A 19,359-nucleotide genomic window follows, 5' to 3' on the forward strand; every position below is an offset into this window, starting at 1 on the left:
CAGCCATCTGCTTGTTACATGGACGCACTTAAGTGGCCTTGAATTGCTTTTGTAAAAATGCAAGGTAATCTCATTTGAAGCCTCAGTCCTGTGTTTGGGAGTTTTGCTACAACCTTACCAGTCAGGGCTGGGCTTGCAGGGGGGTCTGGAGGGGCTCCAACTTACTACCTTCTCTGTTACACCTTCTGTGCTCACCACTTCCTCCCGAGTTGAGCAATGTATAAGGCTGGTGCTAGGAAAACCCAGTGAAATACTTCATGATGGCTCCAGCCCTGCCAGAGCAACAGTAAAGGATGAATACTCGGATGGCAGAGTGCTTGGGCAGCCTCACACACCCCCACGGCAAGCAGAGTTCTTTCGTTTTCACTCTGCACCAGGCTTTCACCTCACTTCTCTGGTGAGATGATTTTCACTTGTGCAACTGCATGCAAATCCTTCAAATGCAGCTTGCTATAAAGTGTCTCATTTGTGTCCACAGACATGAAATAAATTGATGCAATATTCTTTTATTGGCTATCACAACCTGATTTGCATTCATGGAGTTGCCGCTTGAGTAGCCGGAGTGGCTTCCCCAGCGTTAGCAGAAAGCGCAGTCTCTGCCTTGATGGACTGAACGTTGAGTCACACGTTCGTGTATCGAAAGTGGATCAGTTCACGCATGGCCCTTGCTGTTGCCTGGGAACCCTGACTTGTTGAGGCTCTAGAGCAGCATGTAGTAAATATGGACATGGTGTCTTCAGTTTTAAAGAGAGCTTGAAAAATAATACAGATACGAGGAAAAACAAAGGAAAATATCAAATAATTCAGGGAAAGCTCTGCTTCCATTAGCGTCAGATGGGGTCATGTGAGAAGTGTGGGTGCTGTAAGCAGTCCTATGTTTGTATAGGAGAACTTAAAACATCCTCCAAAAAACTACAAAAAGGGCACTCACATCTTTAGGAAAAAGGGAGATTTAAGTAGCTTCCAGTCTGGTTTTGAGGCAGTTTCCATGTTTCTCTTGCTGTGTTCTTGTGTGTTCCCACACTCATGAATGCCCACATCCCCACTGCCTTTGTATCAGAAACCCATTTGATGATCCACCACCAAGTTTTTTTGCTGCAAATCCAATTCTTTCTCATCTGCTAAAATCTTTTTTTTTCTCAAAGGTTTGAAATACCTTTTAAGAAATGCATGCAATCTGTTTTAATCAGTCGGTGTAGCTGGAGAATAGTTTTTGTTGGCCTAGGACCTCATCCTGAAAACCCAGTCTGGACAGCCATGTGACAAAGAACTTTGAATTCAGATCAAAACACTCGGCTTAAATGCTAAATCCTTCCAGTTCCAGTAGTCTGTGATCTTTATGCTCATATTTAATATTGAGTATATATTTTGAGACTTTGCTGGAGTGGGAAGGATGCAGCCCTGTGCCCATGATGCTCTTGCTCTCCACTGAGGTGCAAATCAGGGACTGCCTGGTTGTTGCACACTTGAGCCCACCCAGATCTTGCAGCATAGTTCCTGTCCTCCTGCAGCTGGCATTTCTGCACAGAGAAGGACAGGGCCGCTGCGTTGTCCCCCTGCGCCATGGTGCAGGGGGCTTCCCTGAAGCTGTGCTGTTCCCTCCCAGGATGCTGATGGTGCTCCTGCGAAACGTTGGGGCTATGGGAATGGGCTATTCCCAGCACATCCCCGCTGCCAAGGGAGCCTTTTACCAGATGAGTTTAGCTGCTAACCGCATATAAGAGTAAATAATAATTACTGTTATTAATTAATAACATTAATATTAATAACAGGCCACTCTTCCATAGCAGGAGCAAGTCTCTGTGATTAAGACTTAATTAATCATTGTGATTAGCTTTGCCCAAATAAGCTGAGAGCTGTCCAGCTGCTTCAAACTGCTCTAGCCCTCCAACCCTCCAGAGATGAAGATGTTTATGTGTCAGAAGGCCCTGGACACACTTCTTTCACCATGACAGGCTTGTACAGGGGGCTGTTTCCACTCTCACCCGTGCAGGCTCCATTGCTTTGGCTCCCCCACTAAAGCTGCTGTCACAGCTGTTCCTGCCCATTGTCCTGGGCTGACTGTCCTGAGGGTTGTGCTGCTGGGACCAATACACTGACCGTGCCTGACACCCAGGGTCTGGCAGCCAAAAGATGGCTTGTGGACAGACCAAACCCCTGCCAGATTCCATCGGACTCCTCTGAGGATTGGGAGGGGAAGGGAATGGCAGAACACTCTCTTCTGGGGTGGGGTTGGGTGTCAACAGTGGTGGTCCCTGTGCTGGCTCATGGCAGGGCTTTCCAGCAAGGAACTGCTGTGTGTTCCTGTGACCCCCACGCCCGTTCCGCCCCCTCCTCTCCCGTCTTCCAGATACATGGCAGGCAGGAATGGGGGAGAGTTTGTCTGGCACAGAGGGAAGAAATGCTCACTGTGGCCTTGCTACTGTGCTAGCAGTGCCTGAAGCGGGGGAATGTGTGGTGAGCCAAGGACATGACTCCTTCCAGCCCCTTCCACCTCTGCTGCAGTCAGAGGCAGAGCTGTGTGATCTCTGGAAGTGTTTTTGACCCTGTCTTTTCTTTTTCCATAGCACATGGGCAGGTGAGCACTGTGTGTAGCATCTCCCCAGCATCTCTCTTTGTAGCTGGTGCCCTTTGTCCTGCACCACCACACATGCCTACTTGCTTTTTCTGTATCTCTGAATTTTTCCTGATTGGCGCAAATATAAATCAGACCAGAGACTGATGTCCCCAGTGTGGACATTCAGGTTTTAAGACTGACATTCGTTCCCACATGTCTTTTTTTTTTTTTTTTTAATAATAATTTGGCTAAGCAGCTCCTTTTCTAAGGTGTGTGAGTGCCATAGCTGGGGCAGTCTAGGGACAGCCTTGCAAAAGTGTCCCATCACCCAAGAGTGCAAACCACAGCCTGCTGGGACCTCTGGGCTCAGAGAGGTCCAGCTTCCTGGGGAGGGGGTGCTGGCCTGGCGGTTGCCCAGATAGTGATGGATGTCACTTTCCTGGGTAGTGAGGACTGGATCCTCAGAGACACCAAAGCATCAAACTCTGAAGCATTCTGAGAACCATCTGGATGCAATCCTGTGTAATGTGCTCTGGGATGACCCTGCTTGAGCAGGGAGATTGGATCAGATGACCCATTAGGTCCCTTCCAACCTGAATAAAATCACAAAATGGTTCTGTGAAATGTCACCCCGATGTCCCTAATGGCAGAGGCTAGGGGCACAAATGTAGTCCTGGATCTATTCATCAGACTTTGATATTTCCATGAATGACAAGGGGAGCATACACATGAAGGGAATTTTTGTACTGATATAGCTGTTCTGCACTGAAAAAATAGTGTCTGATGCCCCCTACAATTGTGTGCTTAATGCTAAGTGGTTGTTTCTTTTCCACTGCTCACAGGATCATACGGACGAAGGTGCAGCAGCCACCCAATCAGCAGGTACCAGCCTCCAGTCACAGCATAGGTAAGGAAAACTTTTTTAAAAAAATATATTAAAAAAAACACACAATGGCTTACAAATATTCTAGAGAACTTTTAATCATTCTTATGGACAGATAATTCTGCATAAAACACTTCAGCACACGTGCTAATGTGCCTTCTTTGTCATTCTCCAAGGGCTGAACATAGTAAATGAATTTTATAAATACTGCTAAAAGGTTTTGAATTTTACTGATTATTATGATAAATAGCTTTCACCATGAGACAGAAAATTGAAATCTAAACCAAAAAAACCCCACTAATGGGGGTCTATAGAATGTCAGATAATTAAAGTAATAAATCAAGAAAGGGATACTTATTCATAACATTTTCTGCATCATTAGTCAGTAAGTAGTTTTGAATGTGTTTTTTTCGTCTATCAGCTATCCCTTCCATAATTCTTTGTGCAGTTGCAGTCTTGAGTGAAGAGGTAGCAAAACTTTCTGAAACTTTTAATTCAGCTGCAGAGCAGTGGTGCTGTGCCTTTAGGCAGGTGATGCTGGCACAGGGAGACACCCAGGCTGGTGAGGCACCCTCAGCCCTCCCCCTGGCTGACAGTGTCTTTCTGTGGGGGGTAGATGCTGCTGTGCTGCGATGTGGCGGGGATTGAGGGGCTCAGTCAGGGCTCAGGGCTGCTTTCTTTCTGTCCCTGTTCCATGAAACCCACCGTGGCACAGGTCTGCCCTTGCCCAGCAGGAGATGGTCTGGGGGCCCTAGCTCCTCTCTGCCTTTGTGCTGTTACCTGTGATTTGATGAAACTCTTGGTACCACATGCTTGGGAAGGATGTGCTGAGACAGAGAGAGAAGTTGCAGAGTCGCTTCCGCTCTTTGGGCTTTTCAGAAAGTCACACTGCAGACCCCATGTCATCAGCCTTTCTCTCTAGGAAATGACAAAACAATCTCATGGAGGAAAAGCATGCCTTATCTCGCTGTGGTGGCTTAAGGCCTGTCTCTCCTTGAGAAAAACAAGAGCAGGGAAGAGAAGAACAATCTTTTCTCTCAGGGATTGGAGTTGATAAAGGCAGCACTAGTGTGCTCTGTGTGAGTTGTGGCTAGGGGTCTTCAGTGTGGTCCTGCAGCATATCTCCGCACCCTGTCCTGGTGGTCTGCACAGTGACTTTTAGGATGCAAGGACGTGGCAGGGCAGGCTCAGTCTATGAGCTGATCAAGTTGATGGTGTGCTCCCTCCTCTGCCTGCTTCCTTGCAACCTTGGACTCCCACGGCATCATGTTGTCAGTGTTTGCAGAGTGGTGTGGCAACTCCAGGCTGATGTTGGCTGTGATGAGTGATCTCCCTTGGTGGACACACCCAGTACCCTTTCCTGAGGGCTCTACCAAAGCCAAGTGGATTTTATTTATATTTTGGGGAACCTCAGGGCCATTCAGCTGTCCATCCGTGGGCAACCCCAGCTGTGCAGGATCTTCATTGGCCAGGTGGTTCATCAGGATGCAGGAACCACACCTAGCACAGTAAATGCGGGTTGCTCCACTCCAAGGAGGTTCCTGTCCCAGGACCCTTTTTGTGGCAGCTCCTTTCTCTCTGCATGGCTGTGTTCCCACAAAGCTCTGTCCGCCTTTGCTGGTGACATGGGCTGCTGTATCACTGGGTGGTTTCTGCTCCCCCAAGCAATGAGTGTTCCCCGCCAGCCTCGAGAGGGGTGGGATATCTCACTGCTAAAGGAAAAGCACCTCCCATCTCACAGTGCATGCACCCAGCCCCTTGTGATAGGGGCGAGGGCTGACCGTGCCTCTGCTCCCACTGCTGCACTGGGCTCCTGTGGCATGCAGCTGGGTTGGACTGGGTGTAGTTAGTCTAGGTGAGTGTCCTTCCTGAGCTGGAGGAGCAATGGTGGCTGGCAGAGCCCCGGCCCACCTCCATCATGCCATGGGGGCCAGTGGCTTTTGGATAGGTTGGTGCCCATGTTGTCCTGTGACTGACTGCCTGTCCTTGCCTTGCAGCCTCCACGGGATCTGTCACCCAGGTGTCCTCTGTCACCACTGACTCTGCTGGCTCATCCTACTCCATCAGTGGGATCCTGGGAATCGCCTCCCCCAGCACCGAGAACAACAAGCGCAAGCGGGACGAAGGTACCAGGAGCTGCTTTCTTGGGGGTGTGCACAGATGCGTGGCCAGAAGGGTGGGCTGGGGCTGGGGTGGGTGCTCTGTGTGTGTGATGTGATGGAGCTGTGGACATCTCTTGCTGTTGGCTGTGGTGCGGTTTGGTTTTTTTCAGCAGGACTGTGCCAAGGTCACAGCCACGTCAGGGACTTTTGAAGTGAGCCAGTGGCCAGGAGCAGGACCTCTTTGAGGAGGGTCTTGTCTGAGTGTGTCAGAAAGCTCTGGCAGTGAGTGAGTCAGTTTTGAACCAGACCCTTGTCCTAGCTGTGGAACATTTTCCTCCTGCCAGGGAACAGGGGAAGAGTCACTATTGTGTTGACTCTGTGGACATCTGAAAGAGGAAATAGCCACAAAGAGACAGAAAATAAAGTGCAGAGCTGTCTGCCATGATGTTTCCCTAGGGTCCTTCTCAGCAGGGGCTTTTGTCAGTCTTGGAGGGTGGAAGTGAGCACAGCCTTTTGGGATTGGATATTGCTAGTACTCCTCAGATCCACCACGAGGTTTATGGTCCTGTTTTGTTCTGCATCTTACTGAAAGCAATGCTTTGGAGAGAAGGGTACCAGAGATGGACTAGAAGGACCATTCCTTTCATTTTGTAAGAGCTTAAAGAGAGGAGCTGAGGCTGTGGTTGTGAAGTGGAGGGGATGTCAGAGCCATAGCGGGGATGCTGCAGTGGAGGATGTGGAAGTCTCCTCGAGGAGGAATCCCCTTCCTGCTGTGTCAGACTTCTGCGTCTTCTGAGGAGCACTCATGTTCCTCAGCTCCTGCTGCTGGTGTGGGTCCAGCACTGCCCTGCAGCCTGCATGGATCTGCACCCCTGCACTGCCCCCGCTGTCCCCCGCTGCCCAACCCCTCCGGGATGGAGGGGGTGGTGGGTGGGTGTGATGAAGCTGTAGTGGCATTAACCCCCCCTCTCTGGGGGAAACACAGCTAAAATCATGCCAGCAACCTGGTGCCTGAGTTGCACAAACAGGATGATGCGCCTGTGGATGCTTTAGTGGAAGCACATGATCAGAGTCGAGCTAGATTTACTGAAACTGGCGGGAAAACTGCCAGAGGTTGACGGGGTCAATGTCAGCTATGTGAGAACTGGTCTGATGGTGGGAGTACAAATGTCCCTGTGCTCAGGGACTTGCTGAATATGCTGTTGTTACTCAAGTCTGTGATTGTACATCTGATACTTTTTTCCAAATCCGGGCCACAGGTGCTTAGTTAAATATATGCATTAAAGGAGGTAGGGTGGAAGTTTTGTATTTTATCAGCTAAGTCAGGAGAGAGGCTGCCTGTGTTGAGACCACATGGCTTCTGTGTCACAGCACTCTCCTGAGCTGCCAGTTTTTGGGTGCCTGTGAGAAGACTCTGGTTTAACAGCAGAGAAAAGAATGAAGTTCTTCCTTGAAAAGCAAAAGCAGTTCCCAGAAGCAGGACTGAGAACCTCCCCAGCTTTTGCCAGTTCACATCTAGAAGTGAGCATGTGATATCTAAGCACCCCCCATCAGTCTGGCAGGACGAGTCATGGTTTTCGAGCTCCTAAGCCGGACAGTAATGCTGTCCTCAGCAGGCTGTTTAAGCTGCTTTTATAATAGGCTCAGAGCTACAGATTTGAAGAGGCATAGTCAAGTACTCCAACGTCTTTGTCTGTTGGGAGGATCCCCAGGAGCATCCATAACCCCTCCCCATCCTGCTTAGCACAAGGTCCCTCTGGATGGGTCCGAGTGTGTGTGAGGTGCCCATGGAGGTGTCCCAAAGCTCTGTGCTGCAGGTGACAGGGAACTGGGTTGTATCTGCTATATATGCCTCTGACGCAAAGAGGAGAAGCATGTCACCTAATTATGGCCTGTATCATGATGTAGATGCACAAGGGGGCAGAGTTAACTTTACCATTTCGTGACTTTGAAGAGGCTCCCTCAGCAGCAAACCCCTCACATCGTGTCCTTTGCTGTGATGTGCCGTTTCTTGATAGCTGTTGGAAGGTGCATGCCTGCTGCTCTGCCTCCCTGTGCACGTTTGCTGGAGCCACCTGCTGTGTAGCACTCGTCTGGCTGTTCTGGCTACCCTTGGCCTGGGGGTGAGGTGGGTGGACTCGCCCCTCCATCTTCCAGCTGCATTGAACACTTGGTGTGATTCATTACCCAGTTTTGTTCTCCTTACTCTTGACAATTTTTTAGCAGATGTCACCAGTCTTTAACCCAGTGGGAAGCTTGCTGAGTAGCAACAGGGGCAAGCCAAATCAGACAGTCTTTGTTGGTTTACATAGCTGAAGGTGTAATTTTTTTCCCTGTTGTAATATGGACTTGGAGCAGATGTGTCTTCGTGGGGGATCGGTTGCTTTCACTTGTGGTTAAAGGACATACTACTGGAGACTGACACGAAGAGCAGGCTGTTCTGTAACAAGGCAGAGAAACACTGCAACCTCCAGCAGTAGAGGATGCTGGGCACCAGCCTTGCTATTCTGCCTGCAGATTGCCTTCTTGAGTGTTGTGGATGCACATTTGCCTGGCCCCATGGCTCAGGGAAGGCCTGTAGAGGTGCAGATGGGTGATAGGGGTGCTTGGAGTCATTGTGCTGTGGTGCCTGCCCTGAATGGGGTCTGTTTTAGGACAGCAAGACCCCGAGTCAGAACAATCTGAACGCTCCATCTAGCGCCCACAGCCAGTGGACACACAGGGACAGATTACACTGCACTGGCCACGGTAGGGAGTGGTGGTCTCATAATGACACCTGACAGGGTATATATTTTGGGAAGTGCTGCGCATCCTCTGTTCAGAAGTCAAAGCTTTCTGAGGTGGGGTTAAATAATCCTTGTCAAGCACTGAGAAGAGGGCAAAAGGGAGCTTCGTCCCCAGGTGGGTGCATAGGAGACCAGGGCATATTTTGGGGATGAAGGAGGCTGCTGGGCTGCTCTGGAGTGCTCTGAAGTGTGCTCTGAGGATGATGGGTAAAGAAGGGTCAGTGCATGGTAAGGTAGAGCGCACCCTTCCTTCTCCCTTCAGTCCTCTCTTTCACAGCCCTGATTTCCATCCTGCAGAGCTGTGCAGGTGTGAGAGAGATGTCAGAAGGGCTTAAGGCCAAGTGTGATGGGCCTACTGTGTTTGTGTAACCCCAGCTGAGAGAGAGCCTGGAACAAGCATGTGTGCCCGAAACATGGAATGTGCCTCTCATCTGGGGTCTCCTTGAGAGCTGAGGCTGTCTCTGTGGCAGAGTGGCATCCCTCCACCAAAGGACTCCTGCTTTCCCAAGAGCCAGCCCTGTACTCTATGAGAGACACACTGTGCCTGCTGGTCCTTTCCAAGAGTGTTCACCTCTCTGGAACGGGGGCAGTGTGTGGGGGCAATGCTGGCTGTTGTGGGGACGTGCTGAGTGAAGGAGTTCTGTTGTACCTCATGCAGAGCCCTCTGCTTGCTGGTCTGTGTAGGGCTTGAGCTGCTTGGTTTGAGCACACTTGCATATGAGCCCCGCCTTTGGTGCAGGCAGCTGCCATTTGTGTTCTGCTCCAGCTGTGATTGCTGCCAGGGCTGCCCTGGGACTGTGGGAAGAGGCTTGTTCCTGTACCATTGCAGAGAGATGAGACTGGTTGCCAGTGGGTTTATGAACAGGAGTTGGAATAATCATGGGAATCTCCATCCTTGTGGTTCCTCCTTGCTTTTTGCAAAACACAAACCATTCCTCCAGATGGGAATGATACCCCTTAGAGCAAATACTGCATGTTATGTTGGAGTGTGTATGCCTGACTGTGAGTCTTCTACTAGCCCCCTGTTTTTTCACTCCTAGAGATTTACATGCTTTAGCAGCTTAGCCCAGTCCAAGAACACAGAAGTATGCTTGAGTTCTCACTTCTGACACAGAAATGTGCAGAAATCTCTGATACTGGCAGGTAATAAGGGCAGTGGGTGAACATGAGCAGCAGCCAAGCCAGCCTGAAATCTGTTTGCATACAGAGTTGCTCTGTAAGTTCAGGATGTCTGTCATGTCTACCAACTAACACTACTTCTATGCTGCTAAAATAGAGACCATCAATGTGTAGGCACAAATGTCATCTGGCCCATCCTGCTATAGTTAGAATCATAGAATCATAGAATATCCTATGAGTTGGAGGGGACTCACAAGGATCATCAAATTTCAGCTTTTGGAAAAAAACCCAACAAAACCCGCTATAGGGTTGTCACTGCCCTGGTCTGATTTTAGAGTATGCAAGCTGGCATCCTCTCAGCTACTGTCTGCTAACAAAGGGGTTGGCATGGAGGAGCACAGTGCCACTGCCCTGGTGACACAGAAGATAATGCAGTTTCCCTGCAGGGACATGGGGTGTGCTAGACCAGTTGGCCTGTGTGCTTTCCTTGTGTAAATGCAGCTGGTTAGAGCAAAAGGCTACATGCATCCATGAGTGCCTGACAGCAAAGTGTCTATGGCCCTGTTTGCTCAAATTAAACAAGACACCCTCAACAAATGGTGCATGGAATGCTCCCAACCCTCCCTTTCTTGCTGCAGGAGAGGTTTATCAGATTTAAGTACCTGCACCAAAGAGCAGACTATATTTCAAATTTACCTTTATGGAGTCTTCTCAGAAGTGGAGCAGTTTGGGGAATTGAAACCAGTGTGGCAGGAGACCTCCACTTATACCAGTTGTTTTGTTTCCATTCTTACCAATCATAACCTGATGTTGTTGTCAGCATCTAGTGCAATGATGTAAGCGCTGGTGCTTTATTTCCTCAACTGAACTCTGAAAAATGCCTTGCTTTTAATCACAGACATGGTATATTTCCAGGTGTTTGGGTCACAGCCTTCTGTCTAAGAGGATAAGCCTCCAAGAGGGACTGGGACCCTAATAGAAATGAGAGGTAACTAGGGGTGGATGCAATCCAATGTGTTAGAGAACCATCCTGTTTTACAGTCACATTTTCATGAAGGGATGCCCTGGATTAGGCACATCTGGGTATCCAAGCAGCACTGACCTGAGCAGCAGCTGAAGCTACTGGGGTTGTTTTCAATGACACCAGTACTATGGCCACTGTTGAGATCAGCTGGTGAAGTTCTAGGCAGTGATGAAGGCGAGCAGGATCTCACCGAGTCAGTGACACGTCTGGGGACAGAGAGACAGGGAAAAGCAGAGCAAACACAACTAAACATGAGTAAGAATTGATAAAACAGAGTGTTTCTGCATCTTGTGACTTTCCTCCATAGCAGGCCCATCAACTGTGTTTTCCCAGATGGACAGAAACAAGAAGCTCCACTCACAGCTAGGCAGAGGTTTGCAGGGATGTGGGCACAAATGTCTCAGAGGCTGCATGACAGAAGGTCAGTGGCCTCCAAAGTCCAATGTGGACTAGGTGCTGCAGAGTCCCAGGGAAGTGTTGGAGTTTACTTTAATGATTTCTAGTGCCATTTCAGCAGCGCTTACTCACTGGAGTTGTTTTTACCCCAGCGGACAAGTCCAGTGACTACATGACTATAATGAGATGAAGCATTTGAAGGGAATGGGGTTTTGCAGAGTCAGTAAATACTGTTCTGAATTTCTCCTGCTGATGCAGACTGTCTGTTGTGTTCGGGGTTCTGTTCCAGGGGTTGCAGTGCAGGGTAGGCTGTCCCATCAGTTCTTTAACTCTTTGAAAGAGATGTTTTTTCATCACCACATGGATTCTGACATCACCTTTTTAAAAGGAGTTTGATGTGGACTTTGCCATTACATTGCAGTGATGGCTTCATCTGTGCCATCTGTGGCTTGGTGGAGGCTTTTTGTTCTTTTACGTCCTTGGATATAATTTCCCAGAATAGCGGGGGGTTTCTTTTGTTTCACTCTTTATATTTACCTTTTGTGTATCTTACATGGTCCATTTTGAATGTGCTGAAGTGGCAGCAGACTCTACCCATGCTGGCAGTTTGACATGAGCCTTGATGATATCACCCATGGACAATGTTTTATTTACGCCATCAGTAACGGTGTCACATGTGGACAGTATTGGTTTGACACTAGCAGTGATGGTGTCACCCATGGATGATGGTGGATGCCTGGAGGAGGAGTTTGACTGCCCCAAGGCATAATAATAAAACCTTTGAGTGTTTCAAGAACTACCCCCCACCTGTGGGCTTATTGGTGCTGATTCAGCCACCAGACATTAGCAAGGGGAGCTCAGCAGGCACAGGATTTGTCTTTGAGAGAAAAAGAGAATATTTTGACATTCCTCATGAAATTCTAGGGAAAAAAGAATAAACGTGACTCAGTTCAAATCTCTGCTACAGCAGCACTAAAATTACATAGTCTTAGCTTCCGAGAAAGTTCTGAATGTCTAAATGCATGAAAATGAAACAAAAAGCCATTTCAGCATCCAAACTGAGCTCTTCTGTTGTTTGAGGGCAATGTGTTCACCTGAGTGCTGCTCATACAGGACAGTGGATTGGGAAGGATCAGGCTCTGCTGGCTGGGTCAGGGAGCCTGTGGGCTGAAGTCCTCCTCAGACGAAGCCGTTCAGTTCTGTGGAACAGTGAAGCATTCCACACTCTTAGCCATCAGTGTGCTTCCCACCTCCTCTGTGATGCTCCGAGCTGCAAGCATGCTGGATGCCTGGGACTACCTGCATCCCTGGCTCTGGGGTATTGCTTCCAGCTGATGACTCCTGTGGGGTCCCTGTGGACATGAGCATGGCCAGGTACATGGCAGTGGCTGGCAGGCAGCTGTTCTCAGAGGGGGATGTCCCCATGCCCTCATGCCTGAGAGGTGTGGAGGGATGGGCTGGTTTTGCCCTGGCTGTTGGTGATGCTAGCCTGTTCGCAACTCAGTGCAGGAAAACTCTCTGCCAACACAGCTGCCCCTTCTGAATGAGGGGTTTATCAGCTCTCTTGTGTGCGTATCAGGCATGTTTGTCGCGTTTCTCCTAATCCAGTCCCTGGGGCCCCTATTTTCTAGAGAGCTCTCCTCTGGTTCCAGGGTGAAGCCTTGTGGGTTTGCCACTGGCTTCAGCAGAGCAGAGATTTTCCTGGAGCTATGTTAATTAAAAGCCCAGACTTCCACCACTCTTTAAAGCCCTGCTGTTGTTCCAGCTATTCACATCAGGAGCTGTTGAGTGCTAGATGTTTTTCAAAAAACAACCATGTAGGTTTAGCTAAAATTCTGTTTAGGTGACTCAACAGATCATCCTGACAGTGCCAGTATCGGGTCTGGCCAGGATTCTTCTGTGGGAATGCATTTTCCAAAGAAGAAGCAATTTTGTGGACAAGCAGGACTTGACTTGTCAGTTTTGATGGATATTTGTTATAAATGCTAATATAAAATAAAGTGGAAAAGTCACAAGCAAGATCATTCTGATTTACCGAGAAATTGGTAGAATCCAGAGAGGAAGAAATGCTGAGGTACTGTCACAGTGCACATATGTACCTATGTACCTGCAGAGAGCATGTATCTATGTGCCTCTAATGCATCTGTCACCTACGTGTATATACAGAGAGAGGTGATAAAAGTTTTGTCTTAGGTTGGATAAATTATATTACTCACAGACTTTCACAAACAGTTTTTCACCTCTTAAATGATGATAGAGACCTTTCAGAGAACTGAAGAACAAAATGAAGAAAAGATTGTTTGGCTTTTTGGTGGTCTACCTGGTTAGTTTTGTGACTTTTCTTCACACAATGCTCTTGGGTGAGGCATTTCTGTGAGAGAAGGGTCACATGCTTTTTGTCATGGTGTGCGATGCTGGATTTTTTCCCTTTTTCCCTATTTGTACATCAGTTTTGCTTGGGACTGTCAGCATACATTTGTGCTGTTAAAACAAATGCTTGTACTTCAAATGTGTTTGGGGAGCTTAGGGGAGCTGCAGTGGCTCAGCCTTGTTTATCCTGGAAGATAGAGATTTGGCCATTTGCAGGCGGTGCTTGAAAAGACGCAGAGGGTATTCCCGCATGAAAGGTCCAGTGTCATGTCATTAAGTAAATGATTTGGCACCTTTGTGGTATCTGAAGCTATGCAAATATCATGTATTTTTGTGTCAGGCTTCCCCCTTGCCCCCAGAAGAGGTAATGACTTTCCCATCACCTTGTCCTGTGTTCGTTCTGCCTGCTGGGGTGACCACCAGGGTGGGGGTGCGAGTTGGCCGGGGTCTTCCTTCTCCTTCCAAGTCTGCTCCTGCCCCTGGGGGAGCAGTAAACAGTTCTGCAGGTAATGGCAGGTCATCTGCCTTCTCAATGGCTGCACAAAATGCAGCCCTAGTGCGAGGATTATCATGTAAGAACTCAAATTTGCTTTTGCAGTTGGAGCAAGATTTGATTCGAGCTTATTGGGGTTTTAAAGTCAGAATTATTTCTTTGGCTGAAATGACAGCCTCCTGAAATCCTAAATGATAGTGGAAAACCACTTTTTCTCTGTTGGTGCTTTGGGAAGCTCTGGAGTTTGTATTTTAAGCTGTAATTGCTGTTGCTGCCAATCAGGAAGTTCATTATAAGCAGACAGTGCAAAATCAGTGAGACGCAGAAAATGGAGGTGTCTTGAGACAAGAGGCTTTCTTCAGTTCAGTTTTTGTCTGCCATGGTCTTTGTGTGTACTGTTTGCATGAGGGTTGTTCATTGCTAGAGGTGCTTGTGCAGTATTGATTGAATCCTGCCCATTTTGGCCTGTCATGGTGTTTGCAGAATAGTCCCATTTGGGTTTACTTACACCAGACATGGTGACTGCATTTTGCACTTTGTGTGGGTTTTAGCTAGTTACGTGAATAGCTGGTCATATTGAGTCTTCAGGAGCACTGGACTGCAGACCTACAGGCTGTCTGTATTTCCTGGATGTGCCAGAAATCAAGAAATACCCCTTCATAAATTTCTCATGGTATAGCGATGAGAACACAAGAGAGCTCAGAGAGCTGTAGTGCTTACAAAGGCAGCATTTGCTGAGTGCTCTGCTGGAGCACAAATCCCGGGACAAGTCTTGCTCTGGGAACACAAGGGAAGATATGTTTTTAAGAGTATATGAACTGGCTCAAGTGTAGCCAGTGGTGGCCAAGAAGGCCAATGGCATCCTGGCCTGCATCAGGAACAGTGTGGCCAGCAGGAGCAGGGAAGTGATTCTTCCCCTGTACTCTGCATTGGTGAGGCCACACCTTGAGTATTGTGTTCAGCTCTGGGCCCCTCAGTTCAGGAAGGATATTGAGGTGCTGGAGCGGGTCCAGAGAAGAGCAACGAGGCTGGTGAAGAGACTTGAGCACAAGTCCTATGAGGAGAGGCTGAGGGAGCTGGGGTTGTTTAGTCTGGAGAAGAGAAGGCTCAGAGGTGACCTCATCACTCTCTTCAACTACCTGAAGGGAGGTTATAGCCAGGCGGGGGTTGGTCTCTTCTCCCAGGCAACCAACAATAGGACAAGGGGACATGGGCTCAAGCTCTGCCAGGAGAGGTTTAGGTTAGATGTTAGGAAGAAATTCTTTACAGAGAGGGTTATCAGGCATTGGAACGGCCTACCCAGAGAGGTGGTGGATTCACCATCCCTGGAGGTTTTTAAAAAGAGATTGGACATGGCCCTTAGTGCCATGATATAGTAATTGGAGTTGGATCAAGGGTTGGACTTGATGATCTTGGAGGTCTTTTCCAACCCAATCTATTCTATGATTCTATGATTCTATGATTCAGTGTGTGCAGGACATGGCAACATGCCATCACCCCCAGTACTTAGGCTGTGTGCATGCACATCCTGAGGCATGGGCAACCTGCGCCTGTACAGTCATCATCAGCAATCAGCAGGAGCTTTGGGACGTTCATATACACTGCAAATAGCCAAATCCCTCTTCTTATTCTTGTTTTACTTGAGCAGACTTTGCAGATGGAAAAGGAAGACTAAGTTGGGAAAATCTTGAGGTGCCCTTGTGTTGAAAGGAAATCCAGTTAAAATCTCCTATCTAGCTGATCCGGCTGATCTCAGTATCCGGGACTGACTGGAAATCAGGGACTAACATCAGTGAAATGCAACAGCTTTCTTATCATGTGGGCATTCCATCTTCATAAAACTGCTTCCCTGTAGCTCTATAGTGGGGTGCTGCCACAACAAACTATCTGTAGGCTGCATCCACTGCTCTCTGAATTTCTTTAGTCATGGGCTGGGTAGGGATGCGCGGCTCTCACCAAAGCTTTGTTTGTTCAGAAACTTCCAGCAACCCTGTCATTGTGGTACTCCAACATCTTGTAAACAGGCACAAAGCCAGTAAAAAGATGTCTCTCATAGGACTTAGAGTCGTAGAATCAAAGAATGGTTTGGGTTGGAAGGGACCTTTAAAGGCCATCTAGTCTGACCCCCCTGTCATGGGCAGGGACACTTTCCAATAGACAAGGACTTCAGAGATTCTGATGAACAGAGCAAGCCAAAGGCTACAGATGCTGCTCCTGTGGTAATGATCTCGAGGGAAGGTGCTTCTTTCAGGTGCTTTACATGAGTCACATCAACTTACAATAAAAAAAAAATGAAGAAAGTAAAGTTTCAGTAAGAAGACATCTGTAAGAACAGCTTTGGTCGAATGGTGATCATCTCAGACAGCAGAGTGTCGTTTCTCCTCATTGCAGCAGTAATTGGTGGGGTGCTGGGGTTTGCCTGGTGGGCTGTCACATAGTTATGTGGGAGCAGGCACTGGTTTTGCCCGCATACCACCGCATCTAATGGTTATGGTGTATCTCCTCATGTTTTAGTGTGTATTGAGAGAGAGAAGGCACAACCCCGAGAGAGCAGCTGCGAGCAGTTGGTGCACAAGTGTGCATATCAAAGGCTTTGTGGTCACTAAGCATTTCAGGTGAAGACACCAGAATGTTTTATATTGGCTAAACACACTTTAGTCTTGTCCCTTATCACTCTGAGCAATTACTGTTGAACTTTGTTGTTGAGGTATTCCTTCTAGTCTCACTTACCTTGCAATAGTTTTCTGTAGCTGCTGTCTCTGGAACATTTATGTGTCAGACCATTCTTTGGAAGGTCTCACAACAAAGAGTTGGTTAGGTGCATGTTGGACTGCAGCTGCCAGTCTACCCTGAATATGGTTCCTTTGAGTTAGACAGATTTGGTGGTGGAGACTTTTAAAACACTCAGACCCTGCAGAAGTAGTACTGGTTTCTCAGCAGCCTCATATCAGGCCTCAGAGTGCCTGAAGATAGGCAGCTGGTCTCATATTTTGTATGTTGACTGGAAACCCTTTAGCGATACTCGCCGGTTTGGGGTCAGAGTCTACAGTGTGGGGATGAGTGCATTCCTAGTCCCCTTACTCAAACTCTCCTGGGCTGGAGGTGAAGGCAAGCTACCAAACCCACTGGCAGGTAATTTCTCAGTGATCTCTCTGAGATCATATTTGCTATCTCCTGTGGCTGGAGAGGGCTCAGGAGCCTCCCTCTGTGTCAACCAGGCTCCTCTGGATTTCTTTCCATGCACCTCTAATGGATTTTACACCTGAGCGGTTATTTTTGGTGGTACAATTCCTACCTGTCCCAAGTGGGACATTTTGTCTCTTGTTACAATTCACAGAGTTAGACGGGGCTGCTGGTTTCATGCTGTGCAGCATCGATACATGATGCCCTTGTAAACATTGCTGTCAGCTGTGGCAATTCCATCTCTATTGTCCCAATAAGATTTCATGCTTGACAGTGCCTGACTTTTTTGTCTGTAAGTCAACTAATAAGAGATAGTCATGTAGTGGGTTTTTCCTTCTATGATTCCTTGGATTGCCAGTTGCTTCCCCGAGAATTCTTTCCCCATTCTTGCCTGGGTTTTCCCCAAGGCAGAAGGACACAGGAGGTGGCATTTCTGGAATAGCAAGGTTTTGTGGCACAGCAGAGCCTGACTTTTCCTGCCTAGCCCCAGTGGGGGGACAAAGAACAGTCCTCATCCATCATGGCCTAGGATGGTAGGGTGGAGAGTGGCCCAGGACTGTTGCAGGTGCTCAGAAATGGGAGGAACATAATTATAGGCATGCCTGAATCCAGGGAAGGTAATTTTGGAATTGTTTAAGTTTGTGGCTTTGAGTTGGCAGAAGTGTTTGGTTTACCTGTTCTCCCTCTCTTACACCCAAGTGGTCCTTGTTGTGGAGTCATTTGGTGCCTGATGGTTTGACCACCATAGCATCTTATGGGGTCAGTTTACTTTAAAGGGATGTGAGGATGAGGGGATGCTGAAATCTGGCCATGGTTCCTTGTGAAGTTAGTGTCCAGTGTGTCAAATCAGTGAAAACCTCTGAAGCCTCTTGGTCTTGTTCCCACACACCAGGACACACTTTCAGAGCCTTGTCACAAGTCCCTGAGAACGTTTCCTCCTAGAACGTCATGGATGAAAATGTAGCCGTCGAGCCAGTAATTTGTCTCTGGAGTGTGAAACTGGTGTCACTCCATCGATCAGTGAAGTGAAAAACTTGTTTGGCACTGGGGTATCCACGTGTTGTTCCCCTAGCCACCACTGGGGCTGGAGTCTCTGCCTGATATAGGGCACCAAGGACAAGTTCTTGTCAAGCTTTCCGAGATGCTCACATCCTCTGTTCTGCTCCTCTCTTGAAGACCACCACTTCCTACAGAGGCTGTGAGAGGAGCTGGTGTGGTGGCAGTGATGGGCAGGGGAAGTTGGGCAGAGGTTGGGGGGTGTCCTCAGCATGCGGCTGCCATGCAGAGCAGACCCCTAGGACAGCAAAGGAATTGGTGATCTCCAGCTAATCAGGTCCTGCTCAGTGGAAGCTGTCAGCACTGTCCTCACTTCAGGAGAGACAAATCTTCCCGTGCAAACTGTGAGTTTCAGCATCGCCTTCTACCACCAGCCATGGCAGCATGCCTGCTGTGCACCCATTTGTCACCTTGGAGACAAAACCAAGCCAAAATCATTAATCCCTGCTCTGTCCTGTGGCTTGCCAACTGGGAGGCTTTCCTCACCTCTGATATTTAAAAAAACCTTAATGGCGCTGCTTGAATTTGCTTCCTGACACCCATGCTGAGTTTGTAAGCTGGTCACATCTAACCAGTTACCACAAAATTGATTCTGGAGCCTTCTGTTTAGAAACCTGCAAGGTACATCCCAGGCAATCATGCTATCTCCATCAGGCACAGAATGAACCAGTCAATAATCACCATTGCAAAGGGTGCAGAGGTCTTTCCTATTACCCCTGATTTTTTTTTCTATGAGCATCTCTACATAGGTAATAGTTATATGGATGGACAGATGGAATACAGATTGTTACTATGCATGCATATACATATAATATATATGTCTGTATATACAAGAAGAGACAGTCATAGGTATGTATGTGTACACTGATGTGCTCACTGTAGCTGGTTCTCTTCCCTTTGGGTCACATCGTTCAAAGATGTGGGGCTGGGTTTTTAAACCAGCTTTAGCCAAACCTGTGGATATAATTGCCAACACCATGACAGTCGCCTTGGTAGCTGGCAAGCCCAGAATAAACTCACCTGCATTTTTATAAGGTGCCAAAGAACTTTTGAATGCAGTGCAGATAGTATGTAACAGGTATGACTTGGCTCATAGGAGATCTTTACTACATTGCTGTGTGTTCAGTGCTCAGCTGGAGGAAGGTGCATGTGTGGCAAGGTGTGGGCTCTCACTCTGGACCCCCGTGTACCTCGTGCTCCGCACCCACTCATGGGCCCAGCATGTGTGCACAGCAGCGGGGAGTGATGGAGATATGGGCATAAGGTCTTCCTCTGCCTCCAGAGAAAATGTAGCTGATTTTCCCTGGGTTTGTGCTCTGCCCGTCTTTTCCCTCTCTAGGTGCTCTCGAAAGTCGGAGCTGGTGCCAGCAGGGCTGGAGGGGTTTGATCC

At 48.2% G+C, this 19,359-nt stretch overlaps 1 protein-coding gene and 1 long non-coding RNA gene across 3 annotated transcripts in view; both read left to right on the plus strand.

Annotated features, from left to right (window-relative positions):
• Positions 1-19,359, plus strand: part of LOC135407446 (uncharacterized) — a 274,027-nt gene that overhangs the window by 71,649 nt on the left and 183,019 nt on the right. The gene's annotated exons all lie outside the window — the stretch shown is intronic.
• The window catches only part of PAX5 (paired box 5), a 123,056-nt gene that overhangs the window by 9,659 nt on the left and 94,038 nt on the right, over positions 1-19,359 (plus strand). For both annotated transcript variants that reach the window (XM_064640985.1, XM_064640984.1), the window contains 2 exons: positions 3,400-3,464; positions 5,438-5,566. In XM_064640985.1, coding sequence (XP_064497055.1) covers positions 3,400-3,464; positions 5,438-5,566 — 194 coding nt within the window. The remainder of the gene's footprint in view (positions 1-3,399; positions 3,465-5,437; positions 5,567-19,359) is intronic.

This window comes from Pseudopipra pipra, chromosome Z (genome assembly GCF_036250125.1).
Source record: "Pseudopipra pipra isolate bDixPip1 chromosome Z, bDixPip1.hap1, whole genome shotgun sequence".
NCBI lineage: Eukaryota > Metazoa > Chordata > Aves > Passeriformes > Pipridae > Pseudopipra > Pseudopipra pipra.